We start from the raw sequence: 22,539 nt of genomic DNA on the forward strand, positions 1-22,539 counted from the left end.
TACTACAATTATGCATTCTCCAGTGGGACAATTAAAACTGAGCTACCTTCCCGAGTGGAGAGGAGAGCAAGAAAAGGGAGGAAATAATGATGCCACATTTGTTCATAGAATCGCCTGCCTCCTTTGAACTAGTTCCTCTTGAAGCTCGGTGTTCTATGTTCCAATGCCACCGCTAGTGAAGGACACACTGCCCTTTGCATTGTCCAACGGAATTAAATCGGTCTGTTTTTCATTCAGTGCTAGAAAATTCACTCATGTTGACGTGGTTGTCCTTTTTCGATCCCCTACCCACCCCAAACATCCCCTTCCCTATTTGACAGGTGCAAGTGCAACCTTCACGCCAACAGCTGCTTCTATGACAAAGACAAGTTGAGCTGCGAGTGTGAACACAACACCACCGGGCCTGACTGTGGCCGCTGTAAGAGGAATTACCAGGGACGAGCGTGGAGTGCTGGCTCCTACCTTCCTATCCCCAAGGGCACGGCTAATATCTGTGAGTACACGCACGCACACACACACACACACACCACAGACATGTTGACTAATTAAAAGGAAGAGTCACATGACAGAGCAGGTATCAATATAGGTCCTGCAGACAAGGATACAAGCGCCGGGCTAAATTACTTCTACTCAAGCAGAATAACAAAAGCATCAACACAGACAGCTGGCAAAAGTTGAATCCCAATTAGCAGCATCCAGTATCTCATCTTTGAGAGTCCTGGCAATCACCATTAAAACACTGAGATATTGAGTCGTGGGGTTTCAAAGCAATGTGAAGCAATTAACAGTGTTTCAAAGAGACAAAATGCAGAGTAAAGACAGTAAGGAGACCAACTTTGGTGATTTTTGATTTTGTAAACAAATGTGTCCAAACCCAGACTAGGACTAGTGAAAAATCGCATCAATAGGACATCTTACCTGGTCTGTAGCCTCATGTTTCAATTCAGCTCAATAAGAGACATTTTAAATGAATTCTCAACAGCAGCCAAAATAGGGCAAACATTAGCAAACTAAGCACCGTTTTGGGAAGTCATTGGTCATGAAACTTCACACGCAACATCACAGTTACCAAATATAACAAACCGACCTGCGTGACAACACAAGTGTAAGAAAAGTCTGTCCAGCAGCAGCTGCAGCAGCTGTAGCAGCAAGAGCAGGTGCCCCGGGTGTGACTTCAGTCTTCGTTACCATCTCCTCACCCTTTACAAAACACCCACATCATGAAGGCAGTGCTTTGACTGAAAAGACTCTCTCTCTCTCTCTCCTCTGTATGTTAACAAAGAGAGTGTGCAGCATCGTGGTTAAAGTTCACTTTACTTTTCAATTTCAGGTTTTTTTTTAAACTGTATTCAACAAGGCAAGTGACTTGTAGACCTCATGAGACAAGCTCTGCTTTGATGAAACGTGTGGCTCAACAGCAGTAAGTGAGAGCTGTAATGGATAGTGTATTGCAAATGCATTGCACTACCATGTATTTTTTAAAGATCCCTTCCTGAGGTGCTTTAAGATGTTATTAAAAGACTTTACTTTGTATAACAGTTTGCATCTGATATGGATGCACAAAAAGTTTGATTACCTAGTTAAAATCCTTAAAATGACACTTACTCCTTCACCCTCCAGAAACCATAAATACTATTCATTTCAAAAGTTGAACTGATCACACAATGTCTCCTGCATCACTGTAAAGTCCATTCTGAGTGTTTGTGCACTGGAAGCTTCATGTTTCCACATCACATTTGTGTAAGTTGAATATTGGACCAGGATCGGCTCCAAACTAGTTGTGATGTCACAAATCACGCTCAAAGGCCCGCTCCTGAACACCAGAACCACCAGGGGTCACTATATTCCTAAAACCACAAACAGCTAGTGCATTTCATTGTCATTGTATTAAGGCATTGTCCTCATAAAGGAATGCCAAGCACACAAGTTCACCCAATCAGTGATTAAATTAGGCATTTTAACAATGTATAAATAAGTTAACATCAATGATGAACTTGAAATAACCATTAAACCTTTGAAAAAACAATTACATCACATCATAACATAAATAGTCTATATATTTCTCTTATAGTGTTCGATTCACAAAAACAGAGTAAAGCAACAGGCAAATTAGGATGAAGAGCCTTTAAACAATAAGCAACAACAACAAATAACTAAAAATAAGTTATGAACACAGTGAACATTTGTGAGTTGGCAAAATTATTTTTATTTAATCTTTATTTTAATCACTTCTGATTATATGAGTTTCTCAAACACACTTTGAGCAGCCTTGACTGTGCATTTTACACACACAGCTTTACTTCACTTCAGGCACTTGCTGAAGGCTTTTTTAAAGGTCATCTGCTGTGTTTATAATTGAATTATGACTTGACGTAGTTGTATGATCGCACTCTCTAACAGAATATTTAAACCTGAACCACGGGAAAATAAATGCATTTCATATTTGGTTAAATTTGACCTGGTGTTGGTTATAGGTATACATGCTTGTGTTTATAGTTTGGATTCATCTTCACTATTTTAACATATATAACATTAATAATATTAAAACAACAAGAAACAGGTAGCATACAAATATTTATCCGTGGTGGTTCTAGTGTTGAAATCAGTTTTTCATTGAGCACAGAGAAACTTTTCACTTTCTGCAGATGAATGTGGAAACATCCTTGTAGTGTCAAACTGCAAATATATCATTCTGCACAGCACAGATCAAACATCTAACAGAAGGAAAAAGAAGAAAAACACATTTTTAAGTGGAGGTGGACTTTAATGCCAGCTGCTGCATAAGGTGCAACACTGAGGGAAGTTTTTTCATGTTGTTTACTAAAGCAAACTACTAATTTTACCCTGGACAGCATGGTCTTAAACATGTTACCATATTTTTTGTGCTGCTTTTAAGTTCATATTTCGACCATAAACAATGTGAAACAGTTTCATTTACAATTATTTGGGAGGATTAGATGATTTTTTCTGAACCCATGGTCTTTTCAGTAAAAGAAGACATGTACAATAATGATATTACATGTAACACCACAGCAGGTTCCCATCTGTCATGATCAGGAACACAGTAGTCTATAATAAACCTACTCGATCCATTAATGTGCTCTTACAGCGGCCAGTTGTCATGACATCATGTACGATCCATCAATTCTAAGTAGCAGTGGACTGAATGATCTGGTATAATTATTGTCTTAAAGTGCCTGTGGATGTAGGGTACACAGTTTATTACAGTTAATAAATAATGTTCTCAAACTGCAGTTGCAATACTAATGTAGTAGAGAAGCAATTATTTACTCCTGCTTGAACTGAGGAAAATTGGCCAACTCCTTTATGTCTGATGTCTTGTAGTGGACTCACACCATGTGAGTGTCTTTTCTTCCATGCTGATAGAGCTCATTCACTTGGGCTTGTAAAGACCAGCAAGACATTATTTATGATACTGGGCTTTGCAGGTACACAATTACATGCCTTGACAAGAGGGAGGCATTCAAAGTTTATAAAAAGCCATGAAATTTTGGGATGTAGCGTCCCCTTCACAACACATGCCTGAGTTCTTGCTGTTTATTAATCATTTGAATTCCCACTAGAAACAGCAAAAGTTGCTCTTTCTGGGGTCCAAACAAAACAAGGGTCATACAGAGCTCCCCACATACAGTAGTTTAGCAGCACTGTAGTGAGGAGCTGACTAAGTGCTCCAGGTTCAATGTATCATGTGTAGAGTTGGCATGTTCCTTATATTGGCCACTAGGCGGCAGATTGTCCAACTGCCAGTGACAGAATGAATGGATGAACGGATGGATCTCTGAGTAAACGCAACATTCTTTACAATATCACATGAACACAGGATCCATGGCGACGGGTTTGCCTCCCATACATCAGCTAAAACAGCAGAGTGATGAGCAGCAGCGCTATAAGTCCAAGTGCGCCGGCATTCATTTCAAAGCCCAAGTTTCATCCTGCTCAATGCTCTCCTTATTGCGTCCACTGTGATTTCTGCCTTTCTCGACGGTGCTCGGGGACTGTTGGTAACCGGCTGATGACTTATTGTCCCCCTCAGAGGATCGGCGTTATGAGACTTAGAGTGGGTTAGTGAAATGGCCATTCCCAGAGCTTAGATTGACAGCACATTATTAAAAAAGGTGACAAACACACACACTCATATACACTCAGGTGCTCATCCAGACCTCCTTATTCACACCCACACACACACACACACACACACACACACACACACACACACACACACACACACACACACACACACACACACACACACACACACACACACACACATCACACATGTTCATAAGCACTACACAAGGACACACACACTCCCTTTGCCCTGCAAGTGATGAAAAACAGTCTTAGTATAAAGTGCATTATTATACTTTGTCTTGGAGGGGAAAAAATCTATAATGTAATAAGACTGTGAAAAATCCATAAGAATGCAAGGCTATCCCTTCTGAATAGAAAAAAAATACACAAGGCTGACAGAAAAATGCACCTTGTGCTGTTCTGTAATTTTCTAGCCCATTCGACACCAATTCCAAAAGTCTCCTTCCCTCTCAATGTTTTCCCCCGAACCCAGTGAGCATATGGCAGCTCTGTGGAGACAAATTTGTCAAAGATGAAAATTTAATTAAGATTTAATTTCTTTTTACTATGCCCATCAAGTCGTCTGATGCGATAAGGAGATCGATGAATCATCATCCGGAGGGGGTGTGGTGGAGTTAAAGGGGTGGAATGGAAGGGGGGGATGATATGTCGTTTTACAACAGCGCTGCATTTGGGAGCAAAGAAGAAGAGCAGGATTTAAAAAGTGATGAAGAAAGAAAAGGATGGCGGAGATAGGAGGGGAAGTGGGCATCACTCTCTGTCACAGCTAACTCAACCTTCTGGGGTGGCTCTGTCTCTCTCGCTTTCCCTCTCTCCATCTCTGTCTCTCAACACCCCCCCCCCCCCCCCCCCCCCCCCCCCCCCCCCCCCCCCCCCCCCGCCCTTCTCCGTCTCTCTCAGCCTTACTCATTCTTGCTTCCTCCCTCTGTGGAGACAGAAGGAGAGGGATCAGTTTGAGAATTAACTATGGCAGTTCATTTCACTGTCGGGCTGAGGATGCTGAGAAAGATAGAGGTCAGTGGTGGAGGGGGGTGGCACTGGGTGGCCTCTGAAAAGTTGATTTCAAATAGTACAAATGTATCTTGAATTTTATATTAGTGGCAAAAAATCCTTAATCCCTAAAAAACTTAACATTGATAGTGCAAACTCATAATTTTGAGCTACCCACACCAAAAATAAGCTCCTCTTCAGTTCATGATCTCACACTAGTTTCATCCAAAGCTGTCCAGAATTTTTATTTTCCGATATCCTGCAAACAGACAAATGGGACTTTTGGGGACCTAAATGTCTGTGACCTACTAAAGTATGGAATTTTTAAACAGCTTTTGGATAGTTTTTGATAAATATACTTATTTGTTCTCTTGCAGAGGGTTATATCAATACTACTCTCATGTCTGCTCACTAAACATTAAGACGTAGCCAGGAGACAGATAGTTTAGCATATAGATTGGAAGCAGGGAGAAAAGGCATGTGTCCAAAGGTTAAAAAAAAGCCTACTAGCACCTTTAAAGCTGATTAACACATATCTGCTTTAAAAACACAAAAAACCAAGTGTGAAAACGACAGGTTGAGGTTCTACAGGGTGTTATTTACTGGCCTAGTTCTTCGGAGGTTGAAGTAACTTAATGGAATCTTGTCTTTACAGAGGTTGCCAGGCAACCAGTTGAGACTACAGGAAGCCATTGCTGCCGTCTTTATGCTTAAGCTAAGCACATGAGTGGTACATCTCTAACCCTCACCAAGAAATCCTATAAGAGTATTTCCTAAAATGACAAACTATTCCTTTAATGGATGGAAGTGTTGGGGCATCAGCAATTCACAGGCAGTTCTAAGTGTGCAGATTGTTTTAATATGCATAAATTAATAGGAATAGGCTACATGTATACACATAACCTTTCTCTGAGCACAAAAGTCTATTAAGTTGTCAAATGCAGCAGTCTACTAACAAACCAGCAAATAAAAATGCAATATGCAAACCCTGGGTTCTGTGTTCCAATAAATTAACTCAAAATGAATCATATGAATTGAATACTATGCCATATATTATAGCATATACTGATATAATAAGATAGTTATCCTGGGCGTTTCTGGATAAAGAATAAAAGCAGGTTCTGACCATATTTAAAGCTGTTAAAGTCATTCACTTTGATCTGCATAACAAACTTTAAGGTATTAAGCAATCACTGCCATGGTATACTAACATAATAACAATTTACAGGCTTGTGTTTACTTGAGGAGACTAGCATGAAGTGAATAGATAAGTATCAAGCATAATTACACTAATATTAGTATAAATTTGAGTAAATTTTTCTTCAGGATCCTGAGTTTTATTATATAAATAATGCTCTGACCTTTAACTAAAGCCATGCATTATCTGTGGTCATAGATATATAACCTCTTTGTTATGCTATATGTGACACTGTAGCCTGTTATAGTGATTTTCAGCATTTTTGGGCCTGAAGGTCAAAGCAGAATCACAGGGCACACCAACCCATGCTAATCAATTATGCAGATTGTCTCAAATGTCATGATTATATTGTCATTAGAGATATTTCCCCTATATGGCCGTCTGACAAATTATTAAATACAATAGGCAGAAATGACATCACTCATTGAAATATGCAGGCCTATTTCTATGACACATGAGCTACACATTATTGTTTAGATTAAATAAGAATAGCACAAATAATTATGATTGTTGTGATAAGCCAATGAAGGTTATGATTTGAGGATATCAAGGCTTATAGCTGAAGCAGTAGGAAAACAATGCTGTGTTGATGTGCAATCAGAGATTGTATAAACTAAGATGATAGAACAGTGCAATGTCAACAACAGCACTGGCAGCACTTCTATGTGTAAGTAATAGCATCTGATTAACAAGTGCAGATATTGTGCAGTGTTTGTATTTATCTCTTATCTGGATTAAACAAATGGCATGTTCATATCACCGGCACCTGTAATAATCATAATTATATTCATACCCAGAATTTAATTTTAATTGTGTGTGTGTGTGTGTGTGTGTGTGTGTGTGTGTGTGTGTGTGTGTGTGTGTGTGTGTGTGTGTGTGTGTGTGTGTGTGTGTGTGTGTGTGTGTGTGTGTGTGTGTGTGTGTGTGTGAGAAAGAGAGAGAGAGAGAGAGAGAGAGAGAGAGAGAGAGCAATCAGAGCAGTCCTAATCTTTCATGGCTTTCAAATTCTACACACTGCACCTTTAAAGCTGATTGACAAGATTTTGACTTACTACAAACTATAATCTAAATTGCTCCTTTCTATTTTGCAGAGTATAAACTAAATAATGAAAACATGAATTTCCCATGTTATGCACATTATCTGCACACAAAGTCATTACCGCAGATTACTAAATTCATAGTAATTAATCCAATTAAAGATGCATTCTGACTTCACCCAGCATATATTTTTACATGTGCAAATTCCATTGAAACACGAACCCAGATGCAGTTGCTGCAAAGGAAAGAAAGAAGCTGTTGAGGGTTGTGACCAGCCTCTACACAGTGACATAGGTGGGGAAGTTATATAAGGGACGTGTGGTGGCCTTGCTAAACGGTGACAGCCTTGTAAATGTTCGAGTGTTGAGCTGGATGATGGCTGTTACGGCAACAATAGGAAGACATCCTTCCAATCACCTGCTGTCATTACAGTTTTATGATGGTCTCACAGTTGGACATGATGTACATAACCTTTGATTTGTTGAGGGTTTAGCAGAGGAGGGGTTTTTATGTTGTTTGTGGAGTTTTGACTCGAATTATGAACTAACAAATGAACAACTCTTAGTAATAAAACAGGTTCCCCCTTCTCTATTAAAAAATGTTATTTTCTCCCACTGATATGTAACGTTTAAGAAATTAAGTCTTCATTTGTCTGCAGCTTTGATGAAATGAGTAGATTTCCTTTTCAGGGCTGGATTAGGAGACACTTATTCAGATTTAGCTAAAGACAGAGTTTATGCATTTCCTTTGATCAAAGCAGTGATAGCCATGGACATGCAGTGGATTTCACTGTAATGATTCATCCCCCCCTGCCTGGAAAGAAGATCCACGTCAACCCTCCACCGTCCCAATAAAAAAAAAAACCTTACATCTCCTGAATCCCTGTCGAGCATAAAAAGAAGCACTGTCACATCAGGAGGTGCCAGTCACAATACATATTACAAACATCATTTTATATGACTTACAAATTGCATTTTTCTGCTGTTGTTGTCTAATTAGCGCACATTAATTCTGAGTTACCAGATGCTACAGCCTTATTATCAGTGCTGTAGTCCAACTGGGAGGAACTGATGGTGGAAATGTGACCACCATCACAAACACACTCATTTGCACAGACACACACACACACGCACATTCAGATTTTTCTGATTAATCTTCTCCCTTGCACAGAGGAAGTCGGTCTCTATACGTATTACAATGGCGAGACCAAATCCCACAGGAACTGATAATGCCACTGTAGAATAAATCTCATTGTATTGTGAGTGAACAAAAACAACCATTATGTATATGGGTCTCTGAGACCTGCTCCATGCATTATGTTATTGAAATAGATTCAGATTTGACTGGAATATTTATGACTTTTATAAACATATGGGGAGCTGCCTTGAAAAATCTGTTGTTTTAAAAATATTTATTACAGGCATTACGAGGGGTTATGGGTACAATTACTAATTCACGCATGGGTGTAGTCACATTACTTTACATACTGCTTTACTGGACTACTACAGAACTAATGTAATCATATTACACATTCAACATTACACATTCTAAAAAAAAGTTTTGGGTTTTTTTGCCTCATCATCATTTGATGAATTAGTATTAAATTTGAGTGTCATTCCTCTTTAATTCTAAACACAGTGAGCCTTGTGAGAAAATGTGAGCTTTATCCAGGCTCACACCTCTTCTGCGCACTCAATTAGTGCCATGTTTTCATGCATGTACACACATAAACACGTTCGCCCGTGCACACACAGCTTCACTTCCACCCTCTCTCACACATAACACCCACTCATTTGTGTTTATATTCCTTTTTCCACTTCTATTTGAATTTCCATTTTACCCCCATCCTCTTTCATTTTTTTTCCCTCTGTAAAACTCATCGCCTGTTGTTTTGCATCCTCTTCATTCAGTTGCTCCTCCTGCCCTACTTCCCCACCAATTTTTTTTTCTTCTTCCCCTTCTTCTTCGCTGCCTCCGCCTGTTCTCGCTCCATCTCTGGGTTTTGTTTCATGCTTGCGTTTCTATCTCTCTCTCCCCCTCAACACCCCCAAACCACCCCAGAGACCGAGTTTGTTTACTCTGTCTTTTCCACATCTCAGCTCGGTGCAGCTGTGACGGTAATCTTTCTTTCAAATATTTGTTTCTTCCATCTCCAGATTTTTTTTTTTTTCTTCTCCTCGCCTTCCCCATTGCCGCCACCACCGATCTACACCGCATTCAGTCCCTGAAATCTTAAACTGTGCTTCTTCCAACTTGGCTCCTGGGCACTTTAAGACTTGCCACCTTCAATTCACATCTACACATTGAGTTTGAGCGAGCGTGCCTGGTACTCCGGCGAGGAAAGCCGAAATTTTGCTCCTGAGGAATTCAATCAAGTCGCATGCCGTGCGCTTGTGTTTTGGCAGCCTTTCCGCTGCTAACCAGTTAGCAATGCCTGTCACCATCACTGGGCTCTGTATAGCCAAAGAGCTCCAGATGATGATGGATTGCTATAAAAATGATGGCAGCCAGGAAAAGTAATTACCAACTTTGCCTGCGGTGGAAATTCAGCAGATAAGACCCTTTCCAGAGTAGTCCAGGTAGCGCCAAGGCAAAACGGGTGACACACATCGAAGGTCAAAACTGGATGGATACTGACAGAAACAATGTAATGACATCCACTATCACACACACAAACAAACCAATGTAATCTGACTTCCACACCAACAGATGACAGAAGCATCTAGGAACCAAATTTGACCAAGATGTCCTTTCTCTCTGTACTTGTGCAGGGTGAATAAATGACAGATTGGATTGTTCAGCAAGGGAATAGGATGCATGTTGAAGATTTAAAGCCCATAGATCCATGGGAGAACATGTTTATTATGGGTTTCTGATCATCCATTAGTAAGGTTACAGTGATGTTCTTAGATGGATGACAGCATAACTGAGCACAACCACATAGCTCTTCTGTAAAGTGAGATTTATTGTAAATCAGTTGATGCCCCACAAGACTCAGGCTCTCTACTGTATTTTAATGCCTGCATGTGTGTGTGTGGGTGTGTGAGTGTGTGTGTGTGTGTAGCCTGTCGCATGTGCTGACCCCCACATGCACACAGATCATGTTCGGTGAATCGCACACACCCCTCAGAGATCACGTTCAAGCGCCCAGCGACACGCAACCATGATCCCGGCGCAATAAAATCAATGGAGCACATTGTCAACATAAGCAGCTCCTAATGCTCTTCCTGTGCGATAGGACAAAATTAGATTGTAACCGTGCCCCATAATGGCGGGGCCGGGCTGGTGAAGGGGATTGGAAAAGACGGTGATTGAAAATTAATCGAATGACCCGACATGGGATCCCGGACATCTGCTCGAACCCCACAGGTTGTTCATAAAGCGGCGAATAATTGCACTGACAGGCCATCGGCGCAGCAGATCATGACCTGGAAGAACAGGGATTTGGCCTTGAACTTGACAAATTGAAAAGTCAAAAGAGTAGACATTTGGGTAACAGCTTTATTTTTATTTTTTTAAGTACAACACATTCACATCATGACCGCACAGGCGTGTGTCACACAACTGTAAGGCGTCATAAATATAAGTAGATTAACACATCATGAGTCAATTACATGCAACAACTGTTTTATAATGTGTAATTAGAATAAGTACATTGTTCCATGTCTTATTCATAACACTGCAGCCCACATCATTGTGAATGGTGTGATGGGTTTTTATCACTTGTGATTTTGTTTTTCATCTTTTAGCTGAAGGCAAACAGCAGTCACATACAGTTGGCAGTAAATAGGAGTCTCTGTGTAAACACTGTTAGAAAGAGCCTTCTTATTCTCTCTGCTCTGACTGTGAACTTCCAATTTGGTGACACACACTAACATGAGCAAGTCTTTCTCTTTCTGTCTCTCTCTCTGGTTTTATATTTATATCCCTCTACATTTAATGTAGTGGGTCCACTGCTAAGCTTCCAGACTAGATGTAGATAGGGCCTGTATATTATTGCACTGTCAGCTACTTAACCAGGCCTTTTTTAGTACAGCATTACTATTTTTTTTCTTTTTTTTTTAAGGGTTGTTCAGTTACACAGCCATAACTGGACTGGAACAACCTCATATAATGCATGTTTGGCTCCAGGACTGTACATGCATGTGTATTTACAGCTCCCTGTACATGTCATCAGCTCCTGTCATTAGCTGAAATCATTTATCTAAATTAATTAAAATGACACATTTAATCAGATTCCACGCAAGCATGCCTGCATAATGGCTTGTTCATATCAGTAGTATTAGTTTCAGTGAAAATATGCAGTAATGTGCAAGTTTTTTAGGCACTCAAAGTAAAGTGCTTTCAGATTGAGTTCAGTAAACACCAAAAAGCTCAATCAAATCAATATTTGGTGCTGAGTTCATGCTTCAGCTATAGAATACATATTGTCATTTTAACAAATATTGGCATTATCCTTCAACTATCCATAATCAATCACTACAGGCGGGATGTATGAATGCTAATGCACAAAAAAGATGCCCATCACACAGTTTCTCACATTAGTAATGAATAACTTCAAACCATGCCATGATATGACATGATGGAGTTGGAGAATAGGTTGAGATCTATCAGCAAAACATTATTTCTGTTATTATTTCTCATAAAGGCACATAAACTTCATATTGATTCATTTCTCATGCAGTGGTATCATTATTTTTTATTATTATCATTGGACACATCATTTTATTTCCCTGTTAATGTACTTTTATTATTATTATGAAGCACTTTGTTTCAATAAAGGCGCTACAAGTTTTTAAATCTGTATTTATTTTAAAACCAATGCTGCTAAGTCAAACTGTACATGGTGATTAAGGTGGTTCAGATCTTCCTCGCGCTCGTCCTTCCTGTCTCTTGGTTAACATCTGCCCACCCTCTCGATGTTTGACATCTATGACGCTCCGCCTCCGTACAGTGTGTCAGCATTGCCTCCTGCACTTCACAACTCTCAGACAGGTCACACGTTTGGCTCTTAAATACATCTGGCAGGTAGAGATCAGAGAGAGAGAGAGTGACTGAATGACAGGAGTTTGATCAAAGTCCACGTACACAAACATGCGCACACGCTCTGGAAATCCCCTGAGCACTTGGAGATATTTTGTGACGGCTCCATTTAGATGAAAGGCCTCGCTCAAAAATCCTGCACAGATGCCTCCTTGCCTCCTCAGCTTCCTCCGCTTTAGGTGTGGCGGCGAGCGGATGAGGAGAGCAATGCGAGCTTGAAAGGAAGAAAACACCCTTTTTATTTAATTTCTTCTCTAGTTTACGTGGGCTGATTTCTCCTATTGCCCAGCATGCTTCCCCTTCCCACGGCAAGAGGGGGGTGTGTTTGTTTTTATGGGCAGACTGCCTTATTGAGGGCAGGGGGTAGAACAAATAGTAGGGAGGGCCTCCGTTCAAACGGATGATTAGAAAAAGCGGAGTTGGCGTTGATGTCCTGAAAGCAAAGCATTCCTCTGAAGCCAGTGCTGTCCAAAAATACACCGCCGGTGTGTTCACGTGTCTTTGAAGAATATGGATTCAAATAGAGAAAAAATGGCAAAGTGCTCGCTAGCGTTGCCTGCGCTTGATGACGTCTGAATCTGCCACAGATATGAACTTGTGCGTCACTTACAGACCGAATTAATACCCTAACCAAGATGACGGCGGTCGCTTCAGATGGCGAAATGATCGGTGCGAGAAGCCTGTGAACGTCTCAATCCCCTCACATCCATAGCCAGCTAGTGTCCTGGTGTGGGAGAGATCTGGTCACCATGGGGATGAGACAGACTGTATTATCTGCTCAGTTGCTGTCTGGCACAAGGGATTGCTTGATGGAGGGACGGACAGGCAGACAGCAGGATAAGACATGTCTTCCTTCAGCGTCAGAGGCAGAGTTTGCTATATAATGCCATTTGATGTGTTGTGTGTGTGATTGTGTGCCTGTGTGCATGAGAATTTTGTCTTATGTGCCTTTGACAAGACATATTTTTGAAAAACTGACATGCTGAGCAGCGTCTGATAACAGTGGGCAACTTTTAAACTTTAAAATAACTCAAATCTCAACAGTCTGTGAGCATGTTGTGTCCACAGAATTTTTTTTTTTCCAGTGGTTTTGGTACATTTTGGGATGTGAGAGAGGGGAGGGAAGTAATAACCTTCTCTGGCAGTACCAACCACAGGGACATCAAAGCATAAATAATAGAGGAAACCAGAAGAAACCAAAGAACAGTGATGCTAAACATGCAACAGATGACACTTTCACATCTTGGAAAACTCCAGCATTGCTTTTCCTGTTTAGCTTTTCATCAAGGTGAATCATAATATGCTGGGTGGGGACGCAATCAAATGCAAGGGAGGATGACAGGACTAACATTATACACCTAATCTCATGGTGAAATGTTGCATTTGTTGTCTAAAGCCTGTTTTAAATTTTAAATGCATGTAAGTCAGTTTTCTGCTTTGATTTAACTTGTTCTTTCTCTCTTCTTCTCTTGCAGGTATTCCCAATAACATTGGTCCAGTTAGTAAGTAAAAAGTCACAAAGGAACTACAGTGAATGCTTGATGCTTTGCTTTGCCTATTGCCTTTATTGTGTCACTCTTCACCACACAACTCTGAACATCCACTTGGTGCCAAGTGTTCATTTCTGATTCCAATCGATTTTCCTACAAAGGATTACTCACCAAATTCTTGATAAACCTTTTTTAGGCAGGGAGGGGGAAAGATGAGCAATAGCTTAAAGCAATACTGTCATGACGTAGGCATATTAATTTATTATATCCAGGCTCAACTCAACCAGATAACACTTGCCTGGCTCTGCATGCCGAATGTCATTTGTTTGTTTTTTTTCCTTCTCCTTCCATGCATTATAAATAAATAGCATCTAGACTTTATTAAAGTGCCAAGACCTTTCTGCCAGTATAATGTCACAGGAGGTCATTTTAATATAAACCGCAAGGGCCTCAGCTGGTATTATCTTTGTCAACCAGTAGCCCCTCAGGAGGAGGAGGAAGAAGAGAGGTGCCATGTCTCAGGTTACCGCTGCCTGGAAGGCCATGTGATGCAGGAACCATAGGACTGTATTGAACAAGTCAAAGTGCATTCAGAGCCTGGCTCAACATTATACAGTCTTTTTTATCTTTTTTCTCATTGCTTTGTTCTTAGTGAGCTTCTTCTGTACCCAGAGCAGCAGATTGGTTATCAAAATGCCTCTTCGCTATCTGATCCTAGACCTACATAAACTACCTGGGTTAAAGAGACATGCATGTTTTGGATAAATTGCCCCAAATTATTGACATATTTGTAAAGTGATGATACACACAGCAGATGCCCAAGTCTTATGTAGCTGCAGTGTGGTTGGCCTTTAACACTTTGGCACTGGAAAGAGTGAAAGAAGTCCACTAGCTTCATTTAAAATATGAAGACTGACCTTTAGTTGTAGGACGCTTCTGGTGGCTTTCATGGATTTATATATTGTATATTTAATTTTGATTAAAACAAGAGGACACATTATGATGTTGGTATAGTTTATGTAGACTGTGTTATCTGCTACTGTAGTTTTAAACAATGAGCCTCACACAGGAACATTTTACATTTTTCACTAGTTTCTACATATAAGCTTTCCATATTAGATTCAACAAACTGTTTTAACTGCACAAACTTGTCATAAATTGCTCATTTTAACCTGATGAAATGACTTGTGTGTGTAATTTAAGGTACAATTGAGCCTCTTGCTGGAGGCTCAATTGTACCTTTTTGTCACTAATAAAGATTCACCTAGATAATAACAGATTACCTATTATTTAGCTCAAGATCTGTTTATCACTGAGTATTAAGTGCAGATTTTCAATATAAAGCTAGTGGCTTACTTTCCACTCAAGACCCAAGCCAAGTTTTGCTAAGGGACACATGCACACTCGTCTTGTTTTCATCATTTACGAGCCGAGTTGACCTTTGGGCAAGTTTCCCAAAACATGTTGTGAGAGCCACAGGGTGGAAACAGATTGTTCCAAGGTGGTTTTTAATCAGGGTTTAGAGGGGTAGATTGCACAGAAAGTGAACACTGGCTGTAAAGTCTAATGCGATGTCAGAGTCAGAAATGGACATGTGGCCAAGAAAACCAAGCAATCCTCCCGATTTTCCACTGCTTGCCTCCCTCACCACTTCCTCACACCTTAGAAATTAACTTCATGCATGGCCTGACTTGAGCTAAATGTATGTATGTATGTGTGTGTGTGAGAGCATGCTCTTCATATATGTTCTATATACATACTGTACATATTCACTGCTGCACATCAGTCCTTTCCGTCCCATCCAAATGCCAGGCCAGACCATGTCCAAAGGCTGCCCTCAAATGCTTTACGGGGAGAGTGTGCATGCTGATAAGTGTGTGGTTGTGTGTGTGTGAGTGTGTTGGGGAAGGGGGTGGGTGGGTGATGTAGAAAGGACACTCAGAAAAACCAAAGTCTTCACTTCTCATCCAGATTGGCCCAAAGGGATTTAGAGTTCTCACGGGTAGCTGTCTCGTAGCAGCACAGACAGCAGCTTCCCACAGAACTGGCATAACACAAAAAAACCGAAACACTCACTTCTATGAAAACACACAGAAGAGATGAGGCTGTTTTCAATACAAAAAGAAACTAAGTTAACATTTACGCCATAGATAGAGTAAGAATAGAGTGGCCAAAAAACAAAAAAAAGGTTAGGATGTCCTTGAGGTTGTTAAACGGACTAGAAGCAATGCTAATCTTGAGGGGGAAAATAAGAGAGCACTGCACTTTTCATGTTGTTGTTTGAAGGTAATTGAATTCCTTATTGACTTTTCTCAATTCTATTTCAAGTTTATTAAGCCAGGCAGAATTGCCTAATGCGGACCATTAAAGTGAAATTAATATTTTAAAAAACAATTCTGGCTCTGCAAGATTGCATTTCATTATGGGTATGGCATTGATTAAAATCCGTCAGCACTCATTTAGCTCGCCATACCTGAATATTCCCCATAACAAAATAATTAATGGCACCCAGATGTGTATTACATCCAATCAATTGGCAACACAGAATAATTAAAAATGAACTCACTTTATCAATTAGACGTTCCGGATACAAGCAGCGTGGTTTGCTCATGTGTGTTTTATTTTCATATCAAATAGTGCATATTTTGTCCTGTCGTCATGATTTAATTGTTCATGTCCTCGCGAGTCACTTTATTTTGAGGGAAACAGCTTCAGCACAAAAAGCTTAATAAAAAGAACAGATATGAATGCATGTAGATAAAAACAAGACTGAACGAGCACTTCACAGTTTTTAAGAGGAGATGTGGTGCCCCCCTTTTTTCTCTTACGCTCTTTATTTGTTAATCTGTCATTTTCAAAGAGCCTCTCAACTACTGACTCAAGTGATTTAAACCCACTGGAGACGCAGCAGTCAGCACCGATGCCAGAATCCCCACACTGGATCAGTTGTGAAACATTTTTGGCGGGATAAAAAATGAAAGAAAAGGATGAGATACGAGATTCCGCATGATAGTCTTTTGTTCAAGCTGTTTTGAAATCAATGAATGGCAACGCTAGGGGGGTTTAGAAGTGATTGTCACAGTGAGTAGACAAGCTCAATGCTAATGTATTATTTAATTCCAATGCAGTAAAAAAAAAAAAAAAAAAAAAAAGTTAGAAATAATTTAGCCTATGTGTAAAATACATTTCTAAAATGATTTGGCCCCATGAATAGCAGTCATATTCTCTATTCACACGTAGTTAGGGTAATAGGCTTCGTGCCAAGACACCACTGGATGTTAATTACCCAAGATTGCATGATTCATGGAGTCAATAGCAAAAGGACAGAAAGATCAAGTGAAGAGATGAAGGGGCATGATGAGGAAACGTATCCGTATTCGTCCCTTTGCTTGAGGCCTCTCCATTTCCAACCGCAAAGTATTTCCCTGACACGGAAATACCGACTTGTATGTAATTATGAGGTTATGCTACCCACAGCAGTCCGTCATTCCAAGTCCCAACACCTGCCATTATTTATTCATTGTTATTCCTCCACCAGAAATACACTGTAATTAGATATTGATTACATAGTCAATGTGATGAATTAAACAAAATGCCCCCCTAACGTCTTAATTTGCTATACATAGTTGAGACTTGCCTGCATAAACCATGACTCAAATTCTAAGTTCAAGGGTTTTATCTTTTTTTTTTTTTTGTTCAGTTCTTCACCCATCATTACCATTGCCATGAACATGTGCATACACAGCAAGTCCATGGAAGTCACACAAATTACATACAACGTCTCTCCAATGTCCTTAATGGGTCTTTGGATGCATTCTCTTTTGCTCGTCCATGTCAGCCCTGCCCCATTGTATTTGCTGTTTCCTGATTTACTGATTTAAGTCATGCTGGACATGTTCGTGTTTCCAGTTGTGTGTGTCCACTACCACGTAGTCCCCACTCTAGACTATCTGTAAACCGCATCACACAAGTGCACATGAATAACTCCTGGTTTCTCTCAATTGCACGCAGTTCGGCCGAATGTCTCATCTCTAGGTGTCGCTAACCGAAAAGAAGGTAGGCATCTAAGATTATGCAACAGCTATTTTTTTTCACAGATTCATTGAACTCGGGGTGTAGAAACAAAAAAAAAGATTCTTTGGTAGATAAAAGCACTTATTTGTAGTATCTTACCCCTTCTGAGGCTTGGTAACTTTTTGACAAACCAAAAAACACATCCTCAGTTTGCTTGTCTTTTGCTCATTATAAAGGTTTCTGGCTCCTCAGTGGGGGCTTGAGGACTCATGGGACACTCATGTTGCAACGTGCTGGAGTGCTGTGCATTATCCTCTCAAACAATGTGTGCACTGTACATTTATAAACACACTCTACTCTTATTAGCCATAAAGCTTACAGGGATTCTCAGTCCTATCTTAGCGCATCAGGAAGAAAAGCAAGAGAGGCTTCACAGTGGTTTTATGCAGATCAATGTTAGGCTCATCTCAGCTTAATCCATTGCGCAGATGTGATGTACAGCCACATCGCAAACAACTAGCACACAACCACTCATTTCTGTGTTTCCATGACTGCAGCCAAGCGTATGTGTCGAGGGCTTATGTCTCCCAGTACAATGGCAGAGGCTGGGCCTATTATTTCTTTTTCCCACTGTTTGTTTTATGACCGGAAAGGAATCGAGGGATTGATGTGTTCACCGCTAGCCAGTTTCCTTACCCACGCTCCTGTGCACAAATTTATAGGGTGAAAATTCTTGGCTGGCCTCCATCGAGGTGGAGAATAGTTTGTCAGGGGGTAGTTTCTGTCTTGGGAAACATACACAGGGGCCTTTGAATTATACAAAGCACTTGTTAATGAAATGAAGCATAAAAGAAGGACCATAATATTTGAATTGTTCAGCATCTAAGGCATTTGTAACAGATGCTGCTACATGCAGCCAACTTCACTTGGCAATGTCACTCCTTATTTCCCAATGCCATCATTCATTATTATTGCGTATGTTTCTTTCTTTTTTACTGTTACATTTATTATTAAGCCTGATGCTCAGTATTTTTAATTCTCTGACATTACATGTTTTATGTTTACTTGCAATATCATGTTTTTTTTGTTTCTTTCTTCTTTTAATTTGTCTAGTAGCTCCTCAAGTTGCATTGTCCACTGCCCCTTCTGTCCACATTGCAAACAGCAAGCGAGGTAGGAGCTCTGGTATTCATACATTGACCCCCAGATGACACCCAAGCCTCCTTACTGTATGAACTGATGTTTCTGTTTAACTGTAAGCTCCCTAACCCTGCAGCACCCATGTTAGGGCACTCTGTCTCCATATATCCAGCTCAGTGCTGGACTGATGGGTTTTACTGTACAGGGCACATTGAAGATTCATTTGTCTATTGAATCGTTTCTAAACACTATAAAAGTCCCTTGGAATCATATCTTTTTCACTGCAAATAAAGTGGGTGAGACTACAACTATTTTTGGGAAACGTGTTTCCGAGACTCAAGACTTTTTATTCCCCATGCCTGCATGATTTATGACTGTAGCCCATTTCTGAAAAGGGGAGATTATTTGTCTTCTGAGAGTATGTCTGTGAGAGTGAGCCATCTAATGTAGAAGATCTTATCTTACACTTGGACAAGACTTACCACTTTAGGTGAAAGGTAGAGTGGACTAGACTGCTGCTTCTTCATTTCCAAGCTTTGTTGGGTGGTTAGTGAGTGGACAGAGAGACCTGACCTCAATACAGATCCTTAATAACCACAATCCCTTGGACGAAAGCCCCATTCGCCACCCCCAATTCTGGATCTCTGAGTGGGCTTTCTGTCCAAGCGGCTGCCAGTGAGGCTTAAGGGTCACATCTGTCTGCACTGTGACACATGGTGTCAGTGGTCACTCAGCATGGCAGACTGATCTTCATTCGGAGAGAGCTGAGCTGAGGCTGCACTTCTTAGCGCAGGGCTGCCAGTGAGTATCATAGACTGCAGAATGAGATTTTGCATAATCTCAATGTTAGGTTGTAACTCTGTAATTCTACAAACCTACCTACCCAGCTACTTCAGAAATACTGGATGAGTTAGGTGTTTCTCATATTTAGAAATTCTCATGCAATTCATTATAAAGGGTTGTGCCATTAAAAGCTTCATCTCATCCTCTTATCCCGTTACTTCAGATCAAATCAGCCAACATCAAGAGATCAATTAGACAACAATTTCAAAAGTCCATTCCCTGGGTTGAAAGATCCATCCCATTCATGGTTTGACCTGCCTAACGCTGTGTGGTGTTTCCAATGTGACCGTGTCTCTGTGCCATCATAACAGAGCCTCCCTCGCCTCGTGTTGTGGTGTGCTTGAAGTGATGTGACCTCTCCGAGTCCTACTAATGCCGTGCTTTTTTTATGTGATGTCTTTTTTCTAACTCTGGCTGTGCCCATGCCAGACTAATCATGAACTACCCTCCCTCTCATCACTTCCCCAAACATCTCTTTCTCCTTCTCCATAACGCAGTCTCTCCATTCTTAACCTCGCATGCCATGGCGCCTCTGTCAAATTCTTGCTAACCCCACCGCCGTAGCGCTCGCAGCAACAGCAGCAATTCCAACACTCCCTGCTGCGTCTCTCTCTTTCTCTTTCTTTCTCTATATTTTTCTTTCTCTTTTCTCTCACCTTCACACGTTCTCCCTCTTTACAAGACTGCGAATGCTTCGGCCACTCCAACCGATGCAGCTACATCGAACTGCTAAACACCGTCATTTGCCTGAGCTGTAAGCACAACACTAGGGGGCAGCACTGCCAGCTGTGCAAGCTGGGATACTACCGCAATGCCTCGGCAGAACTGGACGATGAAAATGTGTGCATAGGTTAGTCCCCTTCCCCCCTGTCATTGCCACCCTGCTTTCACACAGACTATCTCCTCACCTCACTTCATGTGTTTGACTTGTCACCAGAGAAAGTGTCATCTTTCATCCCCCACGGCCTCATCATCTGTACCCCCCTCCTTGTCTCCATGTCTTTCTGTGGTCTCTACATCTTCCTCTTTTGCTTCTTCTGCTTCTGCACAACGGTGTCACTCATTAACCTCCCTGTCAGAATGAGTGTCATGGAGGATGCTAGTCATTTAGCTTTAGTCAGATACACCGTAACTTGATGTTGACGTGCTTTGAGTCATTCTTTCAGGTATGGTATGGATTTCTGTAGACTGATATTTGGCTAATGCAGTATGTTACATTTGATGTCTAGCTGTCAGCTTGTTTTTAAGAGGCATACACTGAGCCAGATATTGATTTAAAGCTTGTATGTGTAAATTACTGAATTACCTGAGTCAATAATAGATATTAAACAATAAAGACTTTGCACAAAATAATAGAAACACCTAAAATATCACAAACAGGCCAATGTTTCACAGTCAAAACAGCCAATTGTGTGTATCTTCATTTTTCCACTTAACCAATGCAGTTTTCGTAAACTTTTGTCATTATTTTACACAAAACTTCACCATGTTCAACAAATATTTTGACATTTTGGGAAATATGCATATATTCACCTTCTCATTTCAGTACAGTAAATATGAAGCTACAACCAGCAGCCTGTTAGTTTAGCTTAGCACAAAGACTAAACTAGGAAATGACTAGCCTAGCTCTGTCCAAAGGTAACCTCTTACCTCTAAAGCTCATGAATTAACATGATATATTTTTTGTTTAATACATCCAAAAACCTAGTGTAGCTGTTTTGGAGCTAAGATAGCCAGCCTTAGCTACAGAGGTGAGAGCGGTTTGATTGAAGGAAGTGAAAAGCATATTGTCACAAAATGTTAGCAGCATCATTTGTGAGCCAAACAGATGTAGTTTTACTATTTAGCAAGCCTTAAGTCCAATGGCACATTATTACCACTATTATCATATTATCAAAAAGCTAGTGGACCGAAAGCCCAATGACCCGTTATCCCAAAAACAAAAAGCCCACTGCCATGAAAGCCAGTTTCCCTGAAAATACACACTCTCCTTAGAGTTTTTTCCCCTTAATATCTTGGTGTATTTTGACATGCAAATGATAATTTTAACCCAAACCACGATCTCTACCTTACCTTTACCAAGTGATTTGTGTGCCTAAACTTAACCAGACCATAACCACAGTGTTGTCACAACATAAAACATAATTACTTTTTAACAAGCATGCCAAACTACAATGTTAAGGGCAAAATAATCAGAATGACTAACCATAAACAATGGTAGTGCATCATTATTGGTTATTAGACACTCATAATTTGTATTACCTGATAAAAGAGTCTTTTATTACTGACGTCTCCTGCTAAAAATGGTGTCATGTTTCACTCAGTAGAACTCAGTAGAAACGCTTATTCAGTTTACATGGAGCTAAAATTAATACTGAATTATGTGTAATGTTTACCAAATGTGTTCACGTCTGTTTATGAGTCATAAGAAATAATTAATGATCTTTTAGAAGGAGTAGATGCTTACCGGTATGCTCGGCTCCATTACATTTAACAATTTAAGCATATTTAATTGATAAAAATGTTTACTGTGACAGGACTTTTACTTTAATAAAGTAATTTCACAACATGACAATATTAACGTCACAAATATAATTAGAATACTTTTTCTAATCACTCTTTGGTACACAGGCCAAACTACATAGTAAAAACATGCATGTTTTATTATTT

At 40.3% G+C, this 22,539-nt stretch overlaps 1 protein-coding gene across 1 annotated transcript in view; it reads left to right on the top strand.

The window, feature by feature from the left end:
- Positions 1 to 22,539, top strand: part of ntng1a (netrin g1a) — a 92,456-nt gene that overhangs the window by 60,546 nt on the left and 9,371 nt on the right. Inside the window, exons 3-6 of the mRNA XM_062441711.1 lie at positions 321 to 493; positions 13,858 to 13,884; positions 17,884 to 17,928; positions 20,552 to 20,719. Of these exons, the coding sequence (XP_062297695.1) occupies positions 321 to 493; positions 13,858 to 13,884; positions 17,884 to 17,928; positions 20,552 to 20,719 (413 nt within the window). The remainder of the gene's footprint in view (positions 1 to 320; positions 494 to 13,857; positions 13,885 to 17,883; positions 17,929 to 20,551; positions 20,720 to 22,539) is intronic.

This window comes from Scomber scombrus, chromosome 20 (assembly GCF_963691925.1).
Source record: "Scomber scombrus chromosome 20, fScoSco1.1, whole genome shotgun sequence".
Lineage (NCBI taxonomy): Eukaryota > Metazoa > Chordata > Actinopteri > Scombriformes > Scombridae > Scomber > Scomber scombrus.